General features: G+C 38.1%; 1 protein-coding gene across 9 annotated transcripts in view; it reads right to left on the bottom strand.

Moving 5' to 3' along the window:
* Nucleotides 1-23,317, bottom strand: part of CFAP54 (cilia and flagella associated protein 54) — a 106,656-nt gene extending 83,339 nt beyond the window's left edge. For 6 of the 9 annotated variants that reach the window (XM_048940891.1, XM_048940890.1, XM_048940893.1 and 3 more), the window contains exons 1-12: nucleotides 23,096-23,317; nucleotides 16,699-16,804; nucleotides 12,680-12,826; nucleotides 11,303-11,474; nucleotides 9,432-9,490; nucleotides 7,550-7,693; nucleotides 7,078-7,191; nucleotides 6,882-6,983; nucleotides 2,346-2,544; nucleotides 1,811-1,906; nucleotides 626-738; nucleotides 342-510 (exon numbers count right to left, since the gene is read on the bottom strand). In XM_048940891.1, coding sequence (XP_048796848.1) covers nucleotides 342-510; nucleotides 626-738; nucleotides 1,811-1,906; nucleotides 2,346-2,544; nucleotides 6,882-6,983; nucleotides 7,078-7,191; nucleotides 7,550-7,693; nucleotides 9,432-9,490; nucleotides 11,303-11,474; nucleotides 12,680-12,826; nucleotides 16,699-16,804; nucleotides 23,096-23,292 — 1,618 coding nt within the window. In that variant the 5' untranslated portion in view covers nucleotides 23,293-23,317. Of the gene's footprint in view, nucleotides 1-341; nucleotides 511-625; nucleotides 739-1,810; nucleotides 1,907-2,345; nucleotides 2,545-2,745; nucleotides 3,920-6,881; nucleotides 6,984-7,077; nucleotides 7,192-7,549; nucleotides 7,694-9,431; nucleotides 9,491-11,302; nucleotides 11,475-12,679; nucleotides 12,827-12,907; nucleotides 13,295-16,698; nucleotides 16,805-23,095 lie in introns of those variants that run through there. The other 3 variants (XM_048940894.1, XM_048940898.1, XM_048940908.1) reach the window with 3 other exon arrangements.
* Between the last annotated feature and the right edge of the window lie 2,034 nt (nucleotides 23,318-25,351).

Raw genomic sequence — 25,351 nt, 5'->3', positions numbered from 1 at the left:
ACAAGTTTTTTCTTGCTTCAATGGCAAGAATTTTAAAATAAACAAAGTACAAGAATGACCAAAAGAAAATCTGTTTCATGCTTTTCCTGAAAACCTGATCCAAAATATCCATTCATTTTACATATTTGCATGTAATAAGAGATATACCTAATAGAGGTCATTTCATGTAAGGGAAATAGGCAAATGACAACTGGACAAAAGTCAGTAGGTGGCAAGTTATCAGTTGCTGTTTTTTTCACAGAATACTGCATGCAACATATTACATTGTTTTTAATCAATAAACAATATTTCTTGCTTCAAAAATATTTGAAATGCAAACAGATCTGTAACCAAAAACTCACTTCTGACTGTACTCTTCTTATCTGAAACACAAGGCAAATGATCTCTCCTAGTATTACTTTCATCAACAGAAAAACCATGCCTAAATTTTCCTGGAAATAGTAACGGTCGCATCAAGGTAAGAAGTTGGAGTTCCATTTCTGCCTTCTTCCACTTTGGGTCATTCTGGGCCTAATTGACAGAAACAATCAATAGAAATTTGTCTTAGAATTTGGAAACTGAATACTGCTCCTCAGCTTCACAGGAATAGACTACGTAAAGATAGTCGAAATAGTATAATAGTTACCTGAAGAAAATTAGTAACAAATACAATAGCAGAATCAAACACATCCCACTCCTCATAGTTGAAAGCTAATTTTACAAACTTCACAGCAGCCTCTCCAGACACTCTCTTTTCTCCTATAATGATGACAAAACATTTTATATTTAATGCTTCACACATACATATATATTCAGAAGTTTAACTTCAGCAATAATTTGGTGTTCATAAATACAAAGGTAAAATTCTGTTTTTGTACATTCAGCATAATCCTGAAGGATTTCTTAACAACTTTACAATGCAATGAATAGCTTTATCATTTTGCCATAATGTGTACACTTGCATACTACTATAATGATGTATTTGCAGTGTCCTGCTTCATTGTAAAGAGGCTGCACTGATTGATATTGATTTGCCTGTGTAGAGAACATCAAGGATTTAGTCCTTTCTGCTGCAGAGAGATTAAATCTAGATATGTTCTCAAGGCAACTCTCCTCACCAGCAATTCACTTGAAAAACAATGCATAGAAACATGAACAACTTCTTGCAAGACAGCTGAGCATTTCTCATTGCTGTGTCAGAAAACATGTAATGTATGCAGGGAGAGTCTATTTTTCCCACCCTCCAAGTTTATCTGAAGTACAGACCAGTGTAAAAGGGATTTCCTGATCCTCGGAACTCTAAGCAAGTGGCTTATCTAGTATCTTCAGTAGTGCTATACAATCCTAAGAAAGTGCCACAGTCATTGTATCACCTGGGCACATGGGAAAAAGTATATCAACTTAATAATAGAAGGCTGTTATGTTCTGAAACAGCACAGTGATTTGTTCTAGGAACTCGAGAAGCTTACAGCAGTTCTAATGTTGCTACATCTCACTTCTCTTTTACAAGAATATACCAGGACATCGCTGTAGAGTTTGGACTTTAAATGGCTTACAGACATGAACATATCTTAACAGTATGAGATTATCACAATGTACATGTATTTCTATATGTTAATTAGGTAGTATTTGTTTCACAAAAATGGCAACGATTTCTGTAAATAATTCATTTTGAATGCCTTAGCATTATATATACATATATAAAATACACCTAAAAATGACAGTGCTTTGCAATACCTTTACGCATATAAGTGCAACTCATGAAAATGAATTCTGCTCACCAAGCATGAGTGCAACTGCTGGGCACTCTCAAAATTCAAAGCCAGTTTACCTGTTAGTATCAACTGCAGAAGAGTTGATGATGCATTAATCATACCAAATTTATCAGCGCAATCATCTCCTTGAATATCAGTACTGCTCACTCCACCTTTAAAACAGACAATTAATTACACTACTTTATACTGTATTTGATCTGCTATATGCCAATTAGCCAATAGTCATAAAGTAAATATGATACTGAAGTGCATTTAGTTTATTTAGGTAATTTTGTTAACAGAGTATCTTTATACCTATAGTTATGCTCGGTCTATAGCATAGAAAAGGTGGTTTGGAAGGAATTATTGAGTCCAAAGCCTTCCTCAAGTTTTAAATCTAACTTTGAGTGAACTTAAAAAAAAAAAAAAAAGTGAATCACTGTGGTGGGTTGACCTTGGCTGTCCATCACATTGCCACCCAGCCACTCTTCCATTTCTTCTCCTAGTTAAAATATATGCCTTCAGGCAAGCTTTCTTTCACAGCAAGGAAAAAACTAAGAAAATGGAGGACTGTGCTCCTCACAACACTTTTTTTGTTCTTTATGCTGTTACCTGAGAGGATTTCCAGCCCTGCAAAAAAAAGCTCTGAAATCACATCATGAATTTCAGGTTCATCAGGAACAGGTGGAGTAGGGTGCAGCACACGCCTACTGCTATCAGACAGAGCTTCCAGGATGGCAAGGAATTGAGCTGCAGTACCATCAAACATTTCCATCAGCAGCTGTTCAGTAGTTGTGCGAGGCCATGGCAACTGTGTTAGAAAAAGTAATGTGAGCCTTATAATATCTAAAGCAAGCCACATAAAAAAGCAAGACTTCTTTCAAAACAGTTGTCTCTCAGAAAGAAAGAACTATCTAAAACATTAAAAAATATATGGTAAAATACATTATTTTTACAAACTTTGTGTTTCAGAGGCATAGAAAACCTCATGCTAAGTGAGTACAGTACTTACGAAGTTCTATAATTTCTTTGCAATCACACACTTCTCCATGCTATTTCATGTAGAAAACACTGGAGTAGAAATTATGAGTGAAAGACGTCACATAGTTCAAAGCCATCCAGATCTTTCCTTATAATGATACAAATGACCATTACAAATCAAGTTCTACATACTTCACAGAAAATCAGGGAAAGATTAAGATGTTCTACGCTGCAGAGAAAGCATTACTTTCACTGACTAGTACATTTGCAAGCAGCATAACATAAAATACAGTCCAGAACACACAAAAATATATTTTCATTATTGATAATTAAGAAATCAGAGATCTATATAAGAAAATAATCTAAAATTTTATTTCATATTCTTTATACATGATTATTAATTTTCCTAACTAAACAGTGACCAGACACAAAATAAATCAGAAACTTGACAGTACTTGAAAAAGCTGCTTATTATTCCAACAACATTCCAATTCCATTTATTTGGCGCTTCCCCACATAAAAACACATCTGAATGGTTTCTAGGCACATTTAACAAGACAAAAATTTGGCAATTTCCTTCTCATTTTCCTGCACTAACGTCTTATATTTTTGCTTCCAAGTGAATGCTTAAAGAAAAGCTGAGATCTGTATCTGATGAAAATAAAACTGATCTGTTCAATATTAAATAGTATTCAAAGTATTAAAGTTGGCAGGCTGTTTTTGTTTCCAAATAAACTTATATAATGAGCGAACCTCATCAATACTATTTGTCTTTTCCAAAGGAAGAGGAACTATTTTGATGCTGTAAAAAACACACAAAACAAACACAGAAAGGCATTTAGTACTGGATGTCAATGGAAATAATCCATGCACATCAAGGCCAAGAAAATCTTTAGGAGTAACTAGCATAGAATCACCAACGGGAAGTCACACTTGACCGATTTCATAAACTTCTATGATAAAATGACTCATCTTGCAAACAAGGTGAGAGCAGTGATTATTGTCTAGCTGGTCTTTGGTAGGGCCTTCCACAGTCTCCTATAAGAGCCTCATAAACAAGCTGTTCACACATGGGCTGGGTAAGCAGACAGTGAGGTGAATTGAAAACTGGCTGAACAGCCAGTCAGAGGGTAGTGGCGAGTAGCAGAAAGTCTAGCTGGAGGACTGTTAGCAGCAGTGTACTCCAGAGATGATTGCTGGGTCTGGATTGGCTTATCCATTAATCTTCATTAATGACATTGATGTTGGGCAGAGCATACCAACAGCAAGTTTGCAGATGACACATAACAGGGAGGTGCAGCTGATATATGAGAAGGCTGTGCTGACATCCAGGGGGTCCTCAACAGGCTGGAGAAATGGGCTGACAGGAGCTTGGTGAGGAGCAACCTCATATGGAAGCAGAAATGTATGTTGGGGGCCACCTAGCTGGAAAGCAGATTGGCAGAAAATGACCTAGGGATTCTGGTGGACATCAGATTTAACATGTCATCAAAGTACCCTTGCCACACAGGCTATTGGTATTCAAGGTTGCATTAGGCAAAGTACTGTTATCAGGTCAAGAGAGGTAACCCATTCCCTATGATTAGCACTGGTGAAGTCACATCTGAACTATTATGTCCAGTTCTGGGCTCCCAAGTACATGAGAGACATGGACACGCTGGAGAGACTCCAGCAAAGGGCCACCAAGATGATGAATCACCTCTTATATGAGGAAAGGTTGAGAGCTGGGACTTTCAGCTTGAAGAAGAGAAGGCTCAAGGGGATCTTACCAGTGTCTATAAATATCCAAAGGGAGGGTGCAAAGACAAAGGCACGTTCTGGTCAGTGTGCCCAGAACCAGGACAAAACATATGTGCGCACACTGGAACATAGGAGATTCCATCTGGATATCAGGAAATACTTTGTCAATGAGAAGGCACTAGCACAGGTTTACCCAGAGAGGCTGTGCCATCTCCTGCTTGGAGATCTTCAAAAGCTACCTGGACATGGGCCTGGGCACCTTGTTCTGGGTTTGTCACTGCTTGAATGGAGGGTCAGACCACATGACCTCCAAAGGTCAAGCTCAGCCATTCTGGGATTCTGACATTCTCCTAAAGAAATAACTCCAAAATAAATTTTCAACACTTCTTGTTTTTTTCCCCCTAAATCTTCATAACAATGTTTGAAGCAAGCTATACAAAACTACAGCAAGCTATTCAATATACCGTGCTGATGTATTCAACTTATCTGTGGACTAATTTTCATCAAATCCATTTAGGAATCAGATCTGTGCAAGTAGAAAGCAACATACTTCACATATACCCTAGAGCAGGCTAATCTCAAACTGCAGGTTTCATTTAAATACTTTTGTTAAGATGCAGAGTAGAATGGTAATTAATCTACTAGTAGTAGAATTTCACTTAACCATTGCTCTTTCATGTTTAGAAAACAAGCATTGTATTAATGGAAAAGAACCTTTAAAGTGAAAGCTAAATAAAAATATATAAATATAACTACCCTGTTTCTATTTTCAAGGTGATTTAAGTGTAAAAATAATTTGCACTGCACAAATGCTAGAAGGAAGAGTGTTAATTCTTTGCTAATTCAAGAATTAAGCGCTTTATAACATGCTGGAATGAGCTCTAAATGTAACTGCTCTACTTGTTATACCACCCCTGTGTATGTTCTATAAATAAAAGAGGAAAATGTTTTTTAAAGTCAGAACATCAAGCAAAAATAAACATCCTACATTTTCGCATTTACTTGACACAATAAATCCACAAAATATTCTCAAATAAGTATAGAATAGTGCTTTCAAATGTTACAACAGTTAAGAAATCTTCTAACACTACTAAGCACATGCAGAAACAAATATGAAAATTCAATATTATTGCTTCTTGCATAAATTCATGAGAACTGTCAGAGAACATTTTAGAAGCAAAAGAATTTTGGTGGAGGAACTGTACAATTTCTAACAGTTTGTTGTCAGCGTCACGTTAATGTTAATGTTGTTAATCAATCAGAAACTACAGAACAAAATTAATTAGTGGCGATTCTTCCAGAGTATGGACATCAGAGATATGAGGCTTCTCCTTTGTGACAGACACAATAACACTGTGAATGCCCGATGAACAAACAGTAAGAGAGTATGCTGAGTTCCCAACATCCTGATCGTTCAGCAAAACTTTTACATGATCTCCATTCAGTTGTACTTAAGTCTTCTAGAATCAGTTGACCTAAAGAAGGTTAACCAGCAACTTCATATGTGCAAATCACAGATATTTGAACATACTGAGAGGTTTCCCCCATCCAGGAAACTTCTAGTAAGTGAAGCTTGGGACAAAATGATTGTTCTGTCCACACAGCAATTCAATATCAATTATGATTCAAGTCAGTGATTCAAAACTGAGGTATCAGACAATCTTCTGTGAAGCTTAAATGAATAAGTTATGTAAAAAAAGTCTTCAACATGATCAAATTGCACCTGGAACATATCAGTATAACTTCATTATAATTTTATTAGCCATTAGACAGCATCAAATGAGCAATCTCAATTACTTCTGATCAGCCTTTCTTGTACCAAAAAGCAATTTTCTTTAAATGAAAAAAAGAGGAACAATGCAATCACATACCAAAAATCATCATCTTAGTATTTTATAATACTTATGCCAGTGGATTACCTATTTTATGATGTTGGCTGTAAAGAGCACAAAGACAGAATAGTATTTAGGGGAATTTGTTACTTCCTTAAATTACTACCTTGTATTCTGAATACCTTTCTCTAACTAATGGCATCTTTTAGAAAAACGGTCTTAATAAGCAAATTAAAAATAAATAAATAAAAATAAAACCACTGCAACTTTTTTTCAAGGTATCCCTTCATCATCATTGAACACAGCAGGGCAAAAGCCCATACATTTGGTATGAAATTGAGTAAGATTTTTCTTAGTTTTAATGCTAAGGAAAAAAAAAGGTACAAAAATCAGTAGTTCTCTTAGAATTGCTACATTTTTTCTCTTTTTCAAGTTTATTCTGCATTTTTGTGATTAACTGCATTAATTACAAAACTGAAAGACTAATACTTTCTCTTTGTAAATAGCACCATATGCATTAAGCAGAACTATATCACATACTCATCACCCACGAAGAATAAGCAAAGAGAAGGATTATACAAAATGTTAAACTTACTTTTTGTGCTTCTTTTAAGCTAGCTCTTAACTTAGGTCGAAAATAGCTTTTTGGCTTTCGTCTGGATTCATATACTGCTCTTTTGAAAATCATTACTGACATCTAGCAAAAGAAAAACGCAAGTAACTATGTTATATCCTCTGCACAGAGATTGTTTAGCTTCTGTAACTGTTAATAATTACTTGCAGAATTATACCTTTATAGTCGCCTCTCTAAAAATCTTTCCTGTTTCTGAACTTTTCTGTGAAGAACTGATATTTTCTAATTGCTTCAGTTCATCAATTTGAATCAGACCACGGCGAGCAAATACCTGTCCAAAGTACAAAAATCAAAATTGTAACTAGGTTTTCCTTTTCTGTTTTCAGGTATGTAATTTTAGAGTCACATCATTCTTGAATTTGGGAAACAGCAGAGGAGTTCAGTGAAAGTCAATTGAAAATAAGAAGAAAACTTTCGCAAAATATATTTTGTACATCTATATTGGGGTTTGCCACCACTCAGTGCTAGAAATCTGTAACCAGTATTAGAATGCAACGTATTAATTTAATTGATTACTCATTTACATGTCAAAACACTTCCATACTGCAGTTAAATTTTGGAATCCAGGAAGAATTCTAAATACATATGATCTGATAAGCTGGCATATTTAAATAGACAAATCAAGATACCTCTCCATGAATGCCGGCTTGACAGTCAAAATAACACTGACAAACTGCCGCGTATAGCGTGGCTCTCCATGTCAAATAATGTACAGATAAGAGTGGAATGGATAATTCCATACATATACTGGCCCACAGTAGATATTCCAGCACCTGTAATGAAAAAATCCAGTTTCAAACTGATACTGCTAAATGCTGATATATACTGATAAGTGCTACTGACAGTAGCATTTTCTACTATATCAATATACTTTCTGTCAGGTAAGGAGAATTCTTCTCCTGGTAGGACTAATTCAAAGAGGGAAAAAAAAGGGCACAGACTTCATATTGATTTTTAACATATTTTGTTGATTACAGAGTAATCTTCCTGCTTATTATTGTTTTCCATCTGTAGCTAGGGGCAAGCATTATATTTTAACCTCTGAGCTACTTTGCCATTCTGCTTCACCATAGACTAGCCACCAGACAGTGGTGCCATCCTTCTCTCTCGTCTACTCTTACTATGAGAGTTCTCTCTCTGTTTTGTGCCACCTCTAGTGATCATTGTTTTTCTAAGTTACATTTCAACTAGATTAGCAAGCTGACTTGTGACACAATGGAGTCTGCCTTCTTTGGTGACAGCCTGCACTGAGATCAATTTATAACTATGGAACCACATTGCCAGCTCTTAGTTTTATCTGTCTCTCCTAACATAGTCATTGTAGCAATCACTGTTTAAAGAATTAGCCCTACTATACTGGTTGGTCTTCCCTTCCACTCTGTTTGGTGCAACGCTCCACGAGGTGCATTAAATACGCACAACTTTAGTCCCAAACTAAATCAGTGTACAGATATTTAACAGACAAGTGCTTATTATGTTGGGCCGTTACATGCAAGGCAGATATTGATGGTATGGCAGTAGAGATTGAATGTTACAGCAACCTTACTTTCTGTTGCTGTGCAACAGATGGCAGCAGAGGGGCAGCCTGACAGAATGGATTCTGACAGAAAAGTGTGTATGAAGTAAAGCTGTGGAATTGAATTCCTCCATATGGAAAACATGGTGCCCATTGATAGTCACTGACAATTGCTAGATGTTTATGGAGATCAAACAATGGATGTGAGCACAGTAAGGCAGTGAGTGGTGCACTTCAGCAGCAGCAGCAGCAATGCAAAAGAGAAGTCACATTTCAGACAGTCATGCAAATTTTTGGCATGGCATGCACATCCATCCCTGGCAAAAACCTACAGCTAAGAGTGGTGACTGAGTTAAAAAGTATTTTGTGAGAATTTGCTCTGTCAAAGAGTGTTACTGAGCTCTTTGCAGCTAGTGTAGCTACCATGGAATTAAATGAGACATTACTTTGGAGCGCGCTACATAAATGAAAATAATCTGAAATGCCAATAATTAGTCTCCCTGGATCCTGTACAATAAGATTAAAAGTTAAAGGAAGTCCTAACTCACTTTTATTAGGATATTCAAGGAGAAAAAGGTTTTGTTCAGTGAACAACTGATATAAACAACAGATAAAAAAAAGAATCTATCCACCAGGTGTCAGCATATCTCCACTTTTTAAGAAACAAAAACAATCCCTGGATTCTGATGGAGTTGCTTGGGAAAAAAATAAATAAATAAATAAACATCCAGAGCTCTCTAAAATTGTCAAACACTCCATCTCAGTGTCCAGCGAGACACTGTGCTGAGCTCCATTCCACAGCTGAAGAGACACAGAGGCATCAAGGCACAGAGATTTTTGAATTGGCCATTCTGCCATTTAGACTGCTTATTCGAGTGTGACAAGCACTACTGCAATGACAATAAAATAGCTAAGTCAGGCTACAGTGCTATGCAAGACACTGATGCATTTTCTAATCTGTGCAATTTTCAAATATTTCTGTTTGTTTTCCATACCTGAGCAGACTGACCTATCATCATCAAATGTCTGCATATGGTATAAATATGAATTGTACCTGTAAGAATAAAATAAAGGAACAAGTAAGTTCTGGATTCCTAGATGAAATATTTTATGTTAACTAACTGGAACTTCCTAATATCTTGGTTGGTATTTCCAAATAATCTTTCTCTTACTATTTTTAAGTTAGAGAATTTGAAACCAACAAATTCTTAAGCAATATCAACTTTAAAAGTAACTACATAATAAAGTAATGCCATAAAAGAATTGAATATAAAAATTCAATTCACTGATTTTTTTATTAAATGAACTGATAAGAGAAACAGTTGGTTTTTTTAATCCCTAGATGCAATTTTTTTATTTTTTAATTTAATAGGCTGACTTCTCCTCACAGCTTAACTTGCAGGAATCTTATAGTTTGTTGTGGCATTGTCCTGGGAGACAGCAACACAATTCGGTTTGATAGTCAGTGTGATAAGTGAAATGAAGCAAACTGATTGTGAATAGAATTTTCAAAAGCATCAGAGTCATTTATGAATGAAATCCTGTCAAAAAAAAAAATTACTTAATTTAGACTATGCCACAAAACTGCTTAAAAAAAAACAACAAAAAAAAAAACACACACACACACACAAAAAAAAACAAGCCTAGAAGTATAAAAGACACAGCAGTTCTTAGGAAACAATCTTAGGGAAAAGAAAAAAGTCTATTCTGTCTGTATGACTGTTCAGAAAGGGACACCTGTGGCAGCAGGAGGCATCACAACGCCAATTGTAAGAGTTTGAAGGGTGTTATTATCCCAGTGAATAAGAATTTAGCAAGCACTTGTAAGATTCATTTTTTTAATCAATCAAATGTAGTAAGACAAAATCTGTTGCCAGAAATTGCAGAAAAGTGCTTGGGAACTGGGCAGATTTATTACCTAACATTAACTCTATTCAGAGGAAAAAAATCCTTATTGTCTAGGCTTGGTACAGAGAGCTATAATTGAACTTAAGAATAACAAGTGATTATATTTTAATTATTTACCCATAGAACAAAACAAACAAAAACACATCTTAGATAGGATATAGGATGAAGGTAATAAGGCCCAGGAAAACACATGTAAGAATTTCAACCATTTATAGCTCAGATAAATATCAGTATTTTTGATAAATTAAACTAAATATAGATTATACCCTCAATTTATATTACAATAACTGGCCATAATAGAACAACATGATAGTCCAAAGTTTTGACTAAATAGAATGATCTTTCAAAGTACATAAATATTTTGGTAGTCTTGAAGTAAAAATCTTGATACACTATTCCCTGTGTTTAGTCCATAGAAGCTCCATTTTCTGCCTCAAAATTTTCCTAATTCAGGTATTTATTCACGTTAAAATCATATACAGATATATTCTAATTTGTAAATGTGGTAATATTATGTGGCAATTTCTGAATGAGTTTTGTTATTAACTGCAAACTTGAAGAACGTTTTTTTTAAAGAATACAAAGATTTCATTTTGTATTCTTTCATCTGCAATTCCCTTTAAAAAAAAAAAAAATCATCAATACAAATATCTTACTGATAGGAATTCTTCTGAGCTTTTTTTAATCTCAGTTTCCAAAACGCCTATTGTACACTCTCAGATTTCGTTTCATTAATACACTCAAACCACAGCTATGATGAAACAGCTATTATTTTTCTGACTGTCCTTTTGATAAAAAGCACACTGTAGAAACTTAGAACTCTGTTATTTTAGAGCAAGAAACATTTTAAAAAATACACTGCTACAATTAAAACTAACTAGAGATTTATTCTCAACTCCTTTGTTGATCTTAAAAATATGTCCAAGATGACTTGCTTAGCAAAGAAATGCAAAGATACCATTGTAGATAAGCCAACACAAATTCTGCTGAGGTAGAGCCACTTGCATGGTGAGTCGTAATGATGACAAGACTTTCAAACAGGTCTGCAGGGACTCTTGTTTCTGAAGGTTTCTGTCACTGCTACAAACCATCTGATAAACGCAAACATTCCTCTCTTGCAAAGCATGGAACTGAAACACATGGAAACACATGTAAAATACACATGCACATATTTAAAATAGATACACATTTTTTACATCAGTAAAGTATCATAAAATGTTGAGCACGAAAAGATTGAGTGTGCACAAACACGCACAAAACAAAGCAAAAAAAAAAAAAAAAAAAAAAAATCAGCATGACATTTAAATGAGAATTACACTATGGAAAAAGAGCCAAAGCTATTAGGTCAATTTACTCTTAGATTGGATCGGTTTCTACTGTACCACAAGGTAAAAATGCACTAGTCTGTGAGACGCTGAAATAGTTGAGGAAAGAAATGTTAAGACTAAACTGTACTCAGAAGACTGGGATGTAATTTGTTCATCTTCATCACAGGCCTCCAGCACCTCCAGGGACTGGACTTCTACAGCTTCTCTGGCCAATCTATTCCATTACTTGCATTACTTTTTTTTTCTTTTTCTTTTTTTTTTTTTCCAAAATATCCACCATGTACTGAAAATAGTTTCTCAGCAAAGCACTGGTTAAGATAGAATCCAGTATGTCTTTAGCACTCCCCCTGTACCAACTGAAACATTTCCTTCTTTGAATAGCAAGCAATAAATTGCAGACGCCTATCCCCAAAAAGAAAGTTAATACAAAAAACTATCAACATAAGCTCGAGGTCATTTAGCTCCCCAAGAGTTTAGAACACTTAAAAAACTTTTTTTTTTTTTTTTCATACTGAGCAAATAATCTATTGATAGTAATGCAGCACTGCTCTCAGGAGTATTCTTGCATATATATGATAAAAATTATAATATGATGTTTTGATTCTCTTGCATTCTGACCAGTTCTTAGATCACACCATACGGAAACTTCCACAACAATTAAAAGACAGTTACCAGCTTTGATCCATACCCTGATTCTGACAGTGGTTATTAGTAACTATTTCAGAACAAAACCTGTTCAGAGAAAATTGCCTTTTTAGCATCAACAGAGGTTGGCTTATGCCATAAAAGCATAAACACTTATTCATTCTTGGAAGTGTACACCTCTCTGGATGTTCATATTGTACATATGACTTAAGTCTGTGTAATCTGTACATGCAAGGTATGAAAGATGCATTAATATTAATATTTAATTAATTGAGTTACATGAACCACATTTATGGGTGATAAAGCACTCTACCTATTTTGAAACCGAATGTCTTTGACAAGAAAGATAATCGGCATCCTACCGTAAGAGATGCATTTTTGTCCTTGAAACCATTTGGAAAAAAGGTGGATTTAAATTGATTTTCATCATCTGTGATATCATCAGGATTTACAGAACAGAACTGCTGAAGGTATCTTCCATAGCACTGTGTAAGTGCCAACTTATACTCCTGAAAAATGAAGAATAAGTTACTTCTATAGTTTACATATTACATCTGTTTCTATACAATGTGTCATTTTATTATATTTACCTAAGAACTATCAACATGAGAGATCAGCTGGAAGTAAAACAAGAAAGCTTCACGCAAACATTCAGCAATATTATTTCAAATGTGAAAACCCTCAGCATACAAAGGCTAAAATACTTAAAAGAAGAGTTCATGATTAGAGAGTTTGTTAATTTTAGTCATAAATATGTGCAACACTGTAACATGATGGAAAACACAGCAATAACAGCAGAATAGCAAAGTCTCAGGCTGCAGCAAGTGAGGACTTGCTCAAATACAACAGCTCTGGACACAGAAACAAAAGAAAGGATCTCCTTATCTTCAGAAGGCCTCAGGTATATAGGGATCTCCACCAAGAAATCACCCTGCTTCCACTGCTAACCCTTCAATAAAGTCTGAGAAGGGGTGCATCCTGGTTACACCCCTTCCAGTCACTCAGGTGCATTGCATGTACCTGAGCTCTCCTGGGTTGGCCCCACCTTCCTGCCAGGTGCTCAATCACTGCTTCAAGCCCTGGCTTAGCATTTCTGCTACAGTATAACAAATTAGAGAACAAGTGTAGAGTATGATCTTAGGCTAATATCAAAATAACAAAATCAAGTCAAAATCAAACAAAATTCTTGGAATATCCTGCAGCTTGTGAACAGTAATGACAATAGTGCTACACTTCTGAGAAATGTCATAAAGCAGAACTTTTTAAAAAATATGCAGATATCACTTCTCTCCCCCTTTTCCCCAGTGTCAAAGCTCATTTTTTTAAAATAAGATGCAGGAGAAGGAAAACATAGCCAGTGAATGCTGGAACTACAAATGGAAAAGAGGTCAACATTAACAGAGCAGAAGTCGAACTGACACTTTAAGAACTATTAAGAAACAGGATGCTGAGCTCTGTGTCATGCAGCACTCAGCTCCCCAGCAGAACTCTGATCCATTCTAACATCATACCTACTGAGACAGCGAGCTCTGACTCAGCTGCCCAAGTGCCACTTACTTACTGAATCACCTCTGTCACTTCCTACAGCAAGCACTATTTAGAGGTTTCTCTACCAACTTCACTAATGCTAGACCACACAAACACCAATCACAATAAATTCTATAAAGAACAAAAATAGCTAATTTGTAATTGTAGAAAAAGGTCCTTTGATGTTTTAACACAGAAAATCCAAAAGTATTTCCTTATAAATACTATTTTCCATTCAAATTCCCACAGTAACACTTCCCCTGAATATTTTAATGTCTAAGGAATCTTACTCGCACGACCCTATTACCTTTGCTGTGAAAAAGAAGTGGTGATGAACAGAAACTTTTACTTTCCACGGACAGTTGTGACAAGAGTGCTAATGGATCAGAACCATGCTTCAGCTACTAACTGATAAAATGTGATTCCTCCCCCAGACAGTTTAAAATACACGTGTAAGACTGGAGATAAGAGACAGATAGAGGCAGAGGGAGGGGGTAAAGAAATGAGTCAGTACTGATTAGTATGATGACTAACAGGTATCTAATTTCAATACATATAACATAATGAATTTAGGTGTGTCCTAAAAGCAGATGTGTAATAGAAAGGAATTCAGTGTGAGATAGCATTAAAATAAACAGCTGAAGGAGAGAAAGTTAAGTTGGTGCTCAGTCACCAATAACTCATTTTAGAAGACCATGTATCATTAAGCATTACAGAACATAAAGGAAGATTCAATTTTAAAATAACTGTCAGCAGTTTCCAGCTAAGAATCAAGAGGGACCAAAAGAATGCTTCATTATGGAATAGACTCTAGCCTGCTTATCACAGAACTTGCTGCTACACCACATTTGTCTTTCCCATAATGCACTGAAATTTGTAACTAACACCCATCACATGTTTTTTCCCTTTTTCTCCTGAGAAAAACATGGATACAATGAAAACTAAATCTGTAAAAATGTCAAAGCAAAGCACTTAAAAATGGGAGTTCTGAGGACGGCTCATTTCAAAGTCTTAGCCTAGCCAGCATGACAAATTTTTCTATGACACTAAAAACTTTAAAGTAGAACACCACATTACAACAGAGAAATTAATCTGTGATAGCTTCTAGATTATTTTAGGCAATACTGGGCCATGCCAAGAAGCCCCTTGAATACAAGGACCAAACTACCATCTCTGAGTCATGCTATGGGAAGTCAATGAAAAACAAAGACGGTAAGGTTTGATTTATTTGAATAACTTTTTACTGACTGCATTATGAGAACAGCAGTTCCCAGCACTAAAATCACTGCATAATACTCAAATCAATTCCTAGGCCCAGAAGCTATGAGAGTTTAAGGAAAATGTGAATATGAAGAAAATATGAATGGAATTGCCCAGGCAATGAAGGAGCTATTAAGTAATGCTGTTATTCAAGAACTTCCATGAGAATTTCTGTGAATAGTTCTAAACCTGTACCATGAGCCTTTATCTTCGTTTATAATAGTACCACAGTTACAAATTCTTCTATATGCTTTCAACCTACCAGTGAGTGTTCAGCATTGCTACACTTCAGCTATAGCTTACTGCTCCCTATTTAGGAGGCAGGCCACTACAGTGCAATTCTCTAGGGCAGGTAAGACTTTGCAACATTTACATGATTGCCATTTCTTTCTCCAGGTCTTCAGTAAAGGTGGCCCAATAGCCAAGTATGACCATATAAACACTGTCCATAAGTAACATCAATAGCATTTATCCCTGTTGGACTCCATAAGCAAAGGACATAATAGGAGAACCGTTCCAGAGGATACATTCCTCCAAAAACTGACTCATCAAAATGTCTTGATGCTTTTCCAATGATGCCTGCTGTTTTCCTAGGTGAAAAGGGGGAATCTGTGTAGAGAATAAATGTTTAACAGTAGCATAATAAAAATAAAAAGCATGACAATAGGCATTTAACTGCTTTCTTAACAGAAAAGTCTATAAGGTGATCTTAAAAATTATCTTCAGTTTAAACACAATACCAATTACCTATTTTTCTTTTGCTGGTGTGGTCAGAAGAAGAATACCACATTTCTTCAACAGGAAACAAATCCAAATATATTTTTTCTTCAATATTGTCATAAAAATCCAAATAACATTTCATCTTAAAAAGTTTACAACAACTATTTAGGAACTCACAAAACAATTATTTAAACAATAGGGTGAGGTTTGTAGCAAGACACAATCTCAGATGCTTATCACGCAGAGTGAAACAATATAAAGACTTGAATATATTAAGATTACATTTGTTAATAGTAAGCTTAATACCAAACATAAAGCAAATGAAATCATGCTGACATTTTGGTAATATTTAACATTTCATTTATAAAAAAATATCCACTTGGTTTAATCTATTGTTTATCTTTTTTAATCTATTTTTTAATTTTTTTAATCTATTTTTTATCTTTTTTCAAGATGCAAGAGCACCATTAATACATACAGCTGTGTAACTGAAATCTGATTTTTGTTCTCTGTTCCCCTCCTCCCTGACAATTCTTTATATTCACTTTTGTTTAACTAAGCACTGAGTTGACATTTCTGTGTACCAAATCACCACTACAAACAAATACCATATAAAGATTCAGGGTGTTAAACTTTTAAAAAGCAACCTAGGTGCATAGAAAATGCAGATACAGCAAATACATAAAAAAATTGGGGAGATTTTACAATAATAATTAAGAGTTATGAACTACCCACTCTCATTGGCATTATTTTGCAGAAGTTTTTGCAACTTTCTAAATAGCTTCCTATGAAATATGATTAAAAATTAAAATAACACAGAAACATAATGAAACAAAAATTGGGATTGAACCATTTCTGTTGCGCTACGACTTACTTTGATCTGAGCAAGGGAATCACCAACTTTCAGAAGTTTGTCATTGTAATACCAGTCTGGCAGTCGAGGCTTGTATTTGGTCCAAATCTTAAACAGAGTATTTGCTCTAAAAAGAAAAAGAAAAAAAAGGAAAAAAAAGTTCCAGATTAAACTGGCAGTAGAGCCATCATAACAAGTAAACAAATCAAGAAAGCTTCAAATTGTGAAAACCTCCTTCTTCCAAGTGTATTTGAACCTCTTAATATTTCAAAACAAGTGATCATTAAAGCTAGATTTAACAAGCAGACAAGGACATTTCTGGGTTTCATGTCTGTCAACAGCCTTTATTGCGCAGATTTTTAGAAAGGATGAATTGTCTCATACAAGAAAACTTATTGGAATGTATTAATATCAATTCCTTTGCAATGTTGAAACAAGAAGAGTAAAAGAGTGTCCCACTTTTCAGATAGAATTTGAGAAGCTTCGAAGAAACTCTTTGGTATTTTAATGGATTGCAAGTTCTTCCTTATGTCTAATCTAAACCCCCTGTGATACAACTTGCGGCCATTACCCCGTGTCCTGCTCGTTGCCTGGGAGAAGAGGCCAAATCCCTCTTCACCACAGCCTCCCTTCAGGAGGTTGTACAGTACAGTGAGTTCTCCCCTGAGCCTCCTCTTCTCCAGACTGAACAATCCCAGTTCCCTCAGCCGCTCCTCATAAGACTTGTGCTCCAGACCCCTCACCAGCTTTGTTGCCCTTCTCTGGACACGCTCCAGGACCTCAACATCTTTCCTGTAGTGAGGAGCCCAAAACTGAACACAGTACTCAAGGTGCAGCCTCACCAGTGTTGAGTAGAGGGGGATGATCACCTCCCTGCTCCTGCTGGTCACACTATTTCTAATGCAGGCCAGGATGCCGTTGGCCCTCTTGGCCACCTGGGCATACACTTCCTTAGGGAGACTGAGATGCATGTTGTCTGACCCCATAGACTTGAACACTTTCAGCCTCATGACAGTTTTAAACTTGCCCTGCTTTTACAGTGGGAGGGATTTTGCATCCCCAACTCCCACCCAGAGGTTTAAGAACAGGAGAGGTGTGGGAAGCCTGATTGCAATTGAAGACTGAGGCAAAGAACTTGTTGAGTACTTTCTACCTTCTCCACGTGTGTTGTAGCCAGTTCTCCCTTCTCATTTATCAGGGGGGGTACACACTCCTTTGACTACCTTTTCTGACCAATATACCTCATATCAGTATATACCAGGTGCTTGCTCAGCCATGCTGGTTTCCTGCCTCCTCTGCTTGATTTCTTATGCAGGACAGAGAGCGCTTCTACACTCAGAAAGGTGTCCTTAAAGGTCTGCCAGCTCTGTTTTGTTCCCATGTCCTTATGGAGAATTTCCCAGGAGACCTCATCTAATAATTCCTTAAACAGCCTGAAGCTCACTCTCTTGAAGTTCGGGGTCATGACTCCACTCTTTGCTTGGCCCATACTCCTTGAGATCACAAACTCAACCAGGGTATGGTCACAACAGTCCAAACTGCCTCCAATCTCAATTTCTTTAATGATCTCCTCCGCATTGGTGAGCACCAGGTCCAGTGACACCAGTGACACTTTGCTTCTGGTTGATCCAATACCTGAACCAGAAAGTTATCCTCAATTGACTCCAGGAATGTTGTTCCTGCTGACTGCCTTTGACATCTTAGTGCCTTTGTACTACTTTGCTGACTTAGATTTTTTAAAGTAATCTATATTCAAGCTTGAAAACAATAACTGATCAGACAGACTGCTGTGAAGAATCTTGTTACAGAATTAACAATACTGACAGTGTACATAGTGCCAGGCATCTCCTGCATTTAATCACTTAACTAATTGTTTCTACAAGAACCTCAGCAAAGACTGCCTTGTGAAACCACAGGCTAAATTATTCATAGGTAGCAATTTATAAGAAAGGGAAACAACTGGAAAGAGAGGAATTACTGTTTGAAAATAACCTTCTAGCTGAATTTATCTCAGCTTTGAGGTTTTTGGTGTGAGATATCAGGACCTTTTCACTCTCCTAAGATAGTGATGATAGGCTAGAATGCAAGACACTTTCTTCAGCTGTTTTCTGACATTCAGGAACTTCAAATTCATTTTTACAGTTTCCTAGACAGCTTTTCATTTTATCTTCTGATAAGACTCCCAGTAAAAGAAAGATAGGAAGAAAAAAAAACATAACCAGAAACATCAATTTTCCCACACAGAAAGCTACAAGTCACCTTCACATTTCAAGGTGAAACAGATGGCTGTATGAGCAACTTGTCAAAACGATCTCTACACCAAAGAATTGCAACACTTTTTTTTTTTTCCTAAAAGTATCATCTTGGCACAATTCTCAGTTCTTCAAAGTAAACAGCAAAGAAATAAATGGGACATTCTAGAGGTGTATTCTAAAGAGAAAATGCAATAAAAGCATAAATCAGGCCAAAAGCAACAACCTGAATAAAATCTTCTTGCACATTATGTCTTTAAAGAAAATCATAGCCCTGTATAGTAAAAAACGTCTTCTAAATGGGGTCTGTATTTCTCATGGTCCATCTGTAAGCAATTAAAAACCTGTGTGGCTATTGATCTCTTATACTGAGAGAAGACTACCAGTCCAGCCAGAGGCTCCACAGGAAGGAATCCATTGAGTTTCTGAGCAGGGCTCCCTAGACTACCAAGGGAAGAAGCTCAGAAAAAGATTCCCGAATACTAGAAGTTTGATAGACACTACTTGAGGGAGAAGAAGAAAGCTAATTATCAGTCAGTAAAGTAACTGATAGTAACGGCTGTAGAAAAAGGTCTGGAAGGTAAGTTTACAAAACCCTTTAGGACTGATCAGATGAAAAACCCCCAGAGAAGGTCATCTCCATTTTTTATTGTTTTGAATACTCTATTAACGAGTGAGATTCTTCATTGCAGCAATAAACTAGTGACAAATCTCACTAGACTGTCAATATCAATGGGGAGATTAAGGTAAAAATCTATCTGCTACAATGTCGTGACTAAATAGAAGTGAGTGCATGACACAGGAATGTTTCTCTTACACAAACAAAGGAAAGCAAGATGCTTTCCAAACAGCTAATAAGTCTCTCTTTTAAAGAGGCTGTAGAACTCCAGAAGAACATGTTGAGCAACAAGTGAATTCTCAGAAAAATTGGGCTGTTCAGGCTCAAAGGTAAAACTTCTTCATTTCCAGCCACTCTATGAATAATAAAAGTCTTTTCCTGAAAGCTCAATCCATAATATTTTGTACAGGGTAAGGCCCATGAGGATTTATTTCTGGGTGAAATGTCTTTACTATAATTAGTAAAGGATTTTCTGATACAGATCAAAAAATGTCATACTGAATGAGGGTACCTAAACCACACAATATGAAACAAAATCAATAGGTCACAGAAATTCTCTGATACCCCACTGCTCAGATAAATGAGTTAAAACAGCTTCTCATTTACTTGATGGAAAAAAGAAATCTTTTTACTGCTTCTTCTGACGGAAAATATTCATAATTGCAGTACAAGGCAAATATTCAGTGTTTTTATTTCTTACATGAGGACATTATAAGTACCTAACCTATGGCCTTACTATTAACTTATCAACATCAAAGGCTGACAGCACTGGAACAATGAAACTGACAGTCTTCTAAACTGTGCCATGTGGAAGCTCATTTTCTTGCTCCTTTAATAGCACTTTGATCACCAACCCATGCCAAAAAATGTAGCTTGACAAATGACAAAGCAAGAACCTTCAGAGCATTTAGGAAACCATCTGTAACAGCTATTACCTTCAGAAATTCTTGGAAACCACGAGACTATGGCAGGTTCTGCAAGAAGCACATATTCCAAACTTGAGCAATAAGAGGAAAAGGAAAAACAATGCAGAAATTTCACAATCAAATATCTGTAAATTTGCTAGCTACCTGAGTGTGTGAGCTGATTATCAGAACTACAGCCTTCCATCTCTGCATTGCTGCTGTACATACAAAGAATATTAGAAGATGCAGAGCCATGGGGAGTTTGGTATTGTGTAACTTTCTCAATGCCTTGGAAGTTCCAGCATGAATCACTGCTATCAGCAGCTCCTGGAATCAAGCCCCAGGTAGTGCTAGTTCTTGTCTTCGTGATGAATGCTGCAAAATTCTTTAGATTGGGAAATGTTCTCATATCAGCTGAGCCAGCAGGGACATTGAGAAACATCTACAAAATACCAGTTTTAAAAAGATAGAGCCTACTCACATGAAAATACTCCACAGGAGAAAGTAAAGTATGGCTTGGAGACACTGGATGCAGAAACCAATTACTTGGATTACTTGCATTATATCTGCAAACAGATCAGATTCAGCATGCCCAACTCACAACTAGAAGTTAAAATGGATGTATTCATTATCAGCAGTTTTCTGCTGAATTGGTGCTGTGTGGAGCAGCTGAGTGGCACTCCTTCCTTTGAGGGGCCTGCAGGGAATACTTTCAAACTAAGAATACAGATCAGCTAAAGCAAAAAACAGTCTGAAGCTGTAAATAAAAGGCTTAAAATTACCAAAGCACAGAAATCAGTTGCTGAAGCAATATAAAAAACACTAGAGACAAAAGCCCAAAGACTCCTATCTGTGTGACAGACGTAGGCCTGGACCTATGGACAAACACACCACATAGACAAATTAGAAATCCAGTATATTTAGAAAACAAAAGATCTCCAGTGCAGACAAATCATAGACTGCCGAATTTGAGTACCACTTAAAATGTGTACAGCTCCTTTAGAGAAGAAACATTTGCGGATTGCATCTCAAAAAGTACCAAGCAAAATATGTAAGGACAGAAGTTGCACATAGTGATAATCTAACCACCCTTACAGCCAGCTGCTGTGCTCCTTTTGAATGAAATTTTGATAACCTGGGAGACTTTCATATTAATGTTAAAGATCTGTAAATTTAGAATAGAACATTGTTCAGATAATAACTGTAGAAAATTAACAATTAGTTTAGAAGAGGCAGTTGAACATTTGTGTCATAATGTACCTAAATACACAGGAAGAGCTACATGAGAAAATGCACAGTCTCTATAAGACATATGCACGAACTGTGAATCATTCTCCAATTTTAGTTGCTCTACATTAGCTGCATTAGAAAACTTAGACTTATGCATACCCACAGATATGCATGTATGTGAACAAACAAATATGCACAAATACACTTGCCATATGTTCTGCCTGCATTGATGGGTATAAAAATATACCTAAATAGATGCAGACACATGCACAAAAAGAGCTGTGTGGGCTTGTCCTCATTTGGCCTTGCTACAGGCACAGCTCTCAATGCATGTGCATGCCATCCACACCATGCTTGCACCTGCACCTTGCTGGTGGGCTGCCAACTGCTCTGGAGCAGCAAGAGGGGTTCCCTGCTGAAAAGCTCCAGCAGCTCTAACACAGCCAATAGTGGCACTGTCAACTGCCACTGCACCTCATGTTTTCTTCCTACAGTGTTAAATGCTAGGAAGTGCAGAAACATGAGCTGTTTGTGTTTGAGAGAGAGGATTTTAATTACGAAAAGATAATTAGGTTATGACCTCCTAGAGAGGAGCTCCGCAGAGAAGGACTGAGGTGTCCTGGTGGACAACAAGTTGGCTGCGATCCAGCAGTAATATGCCCTAGTGGCCAAAAAGGCCAATGGTATCTTGGGGTGCATTAAAAAGAGCGTGGCCAGCAGGTCAAGAGAAGTGATCCTCCTCTATGCTGTGGTGAGGCCACATCCAGTTCAAGAAAGAGAGAGAACTTCTTTCAAGAGGGCCATTAAGAGAAGGAGCCTGGAACAGCTCCATTATGAGGAAAGGCTGAGAGATCTGGGGCTGCTCAGCTTAGAGAAGAGAAAGCTGAGAGAAAATCTTATCAATGCTTATAAATATCTCTAAGTCAAGAACGGAGGAGACCAGGTTCTTCTTAGTGGTGCACAGCAATGAGACGAGGGGCAATGGGTGCAAACTGCATCAGAACTACAAATAGAAGGAAGAACTGCTTTACTGTGAGGGTGAGAGGGCTGAACAGGCTGCCCAGATTGGTGCTGGAGCCTCCTTCCCTGGAAAGATTCAAGACCTGCCTGCACTCCTTCCTATGTAAACCAGGGAACCTGCTTTAACAGGGGGGTGGACTAGATCCCCAGAGGTCCCTTCCAACCCTTACGACTCTGTGATTCTATGATAATAAAGCAGAAAAAGCAAAAATAAAAAGCAAAGCTAAAAAGGGTTGAGCGGTTTGCCACACCACTACAGAAACTGACAGGGAAGGGCCCCCTGCCCCGTGGGTGCTCTGTAAGGGGATCCAGGGAAGGGGCAGGGGCAGGGGTGAGGCTGGAGGGGGGCGGCGAGGACAGCGGGGAAGAACAGAAGGGATACTCGGCCCTACCCGCGGCGGTGCAGCTCGTGCCGCTGCGGCTCGGCCTCCCCTGTGCCTCTCAGCCGCCGCAGAAAGCCCAGGACGTCCCGCAGTTCGGCATCCAGGCTGTCCACAACCGGGTTGCCCGGCGCCACGGCCCCGAAGAAAGCAGCCGGCAGCGGCCGCGGCTGCGGAGCTGGGGGCGGCGGCTCTGTGGGCTCCGCCATGCTCCGGCCCGGCCGCGGAGGGGACGCGGCGGCGTCGCCAGGCAACGGCGGCGGAGAGATGGCGGCCCGGCGGGGCCCGGCGGAGGCAGTTCCGGCGGTCGGAGCAGCCCGTTGGCCCGGCGATTCCTGGCTTTGCGTCACGGCACCCCGGTGTCAGCGGTGCCATACGGCAGCTGGCTTACAGGCGCTGTTTGAAATGGATGTTTGGCTCGGGACGTTGCTTTGAACTTTGCTGATCGCATCGCATAGCAGGCTTCCCGCGCTGCCACGGAGAAAAGAGCAAAAAAGCCCTTCTGTGCTAGCCCTCTGAACAGCGTTATCTGCCTGTAAAAACAACGGCGGCACGCTGGGAAACAACCTGCACGAGTCGATCATCCCTGCTGGAGGCGGCCATGGCAACCGGGGTGCTTTCAGCTTCTCTGTAGGCACTACTGTAAAGGCGTTTGGGAGGGAGGGGAAGGCAATCAGGCGATGTCTGCATTCCTGGACATGAGAGATGTGATCCTTAACTGCAAAAGCTGAGGAGCGATGGGTGTGCTGCCATTTTGTGACAAGGACTGACAAAGGATGGACAGTACAGGGCCAAAGAAGCACCTGAATGGTGCATCCCATAGCTCATAGTAAGAGAACGATGCAGCATCAGCATGAGGAACCAGAAAACAATGCATTTTGCAGGCCAGCAAAATGACATAGGAATCACTCAAACGCTATGGGCAACGTGCACAATTTTAAATTACGTTCTGACTAATGCATCTGATTCATTTCACACACCGATTTCATACTGTTACCCTCTGAGAGCTGTCTCCACCATCCAACCAGAATCACATGGCATGGAGAGGATGGTACCAGGAGCCATGAGAGGCTGCTCATGTGCACAGAGTCATTTGGAAGACAATGGCATTTAGGTGGGAGCAAAGGGCTGAGTTCCTAGGATTTCTGTGGAGGAAGCAGAAAACAAAGCCTGAAAAGACAAGGCATGAAGGCGCTGATGCTGGGATTTAGAAATCATTGGGTACAGAGACACATTTCATAAAACATCTGAAATTTGAGAACTTGGCTTGGAGAGCATTTACCACTGCTTTTAAAGATTTCGTCTGTGCTTTGCCACAGTAACCAGAGCGCTTCCTGTCATGGACTCCAGCTGACTGACACAGCCTTTGGAAAGGCTGCTTATGCCACTGGCTTTGTCCACAAGTCCCCCGGAGCTGAGCTGTTTTGCTTCACTAGGTGGTGCTGTATCCCAAAGGGCTGATATTCAAACTCAGGGCCGAGGTAGGACGTGCCCTTATGAAGCAGTAGTACCTAAAAGCTTGAGGAGTGCTCGAGAAGCAATAAACGAGACTCCTGAGTAAAACTTTGTGCATCCCTTAACATTTGGTTAGCAGATGGTAGACTGGATGTAATATTAGCAAGTTTGAATCAGTGTTTGCAGCCATAGGAACAATTGGAGTCAAGGAAAACAATGAGAGAAATGGAGCAGAGTCATTTCCCAAAGGGAAAGATTAGAGAGCTAAGTAAAGATAAAGTTTTAACTGCTGGGAAGTTAAGTAGGGTGTAGCTGACCAGCCAGTGAAGAATGTTCAAGCTAAAATTCCTGCGTCAGAGCTCAACAGGGTCCAACATCCTCTCCCTCCTATAAACAGAGGGAAGTTGAGTATAGGGAGGACAGCTCAGACCCTTTCAACATCCAGTGCAAAATCCCCTGGAGAGCCATAGTGAAGAACAGCAGCAACCATCATATTCTGAATGTTATTTCAGTGTTTTGTGTTTATAATATTGATTGATATTTTACTGTTCTGGAGAAGACTCCAAAGATAGTCTTCACCTAACATTTAGTCTCCCAAATGTTTAGTGGGCCCAGTAGTCTAAAGGACTTCTAGTTAAATGAATAGAGCTTTTAACTTCAGAAAGATGATCAGTTTTTCTGAAGCCTTAATGTTTACAGAGAAAAGCTTTGGTGTTTGCAAAACAATAAGGGATGAGTATTGAAATTGCAGCCACGAGAGGAGAATTTCCTAAAAAAAAAAAATTGAGCATACTTAACTGAATGAATTTGAGA

The sequence above is a fragment of the Lagopus muta genome, chromosome 1, assembly GCF_023343835.1.
Source record: "Lagopus muta isolate bLagMut1 chromosome 1, bLagMut1 primary, whole genome shotgun sequence".
NCBI lineage: Eukaryota > Metazoa > Chordata > Aves > Galliformes > Phasianidae > Lagopus > Lagopus muta.
Note: the sequence above shows the minus strand (reverse complement) of the source record. Positions and strands in the feature narration are given on the sequence as shown.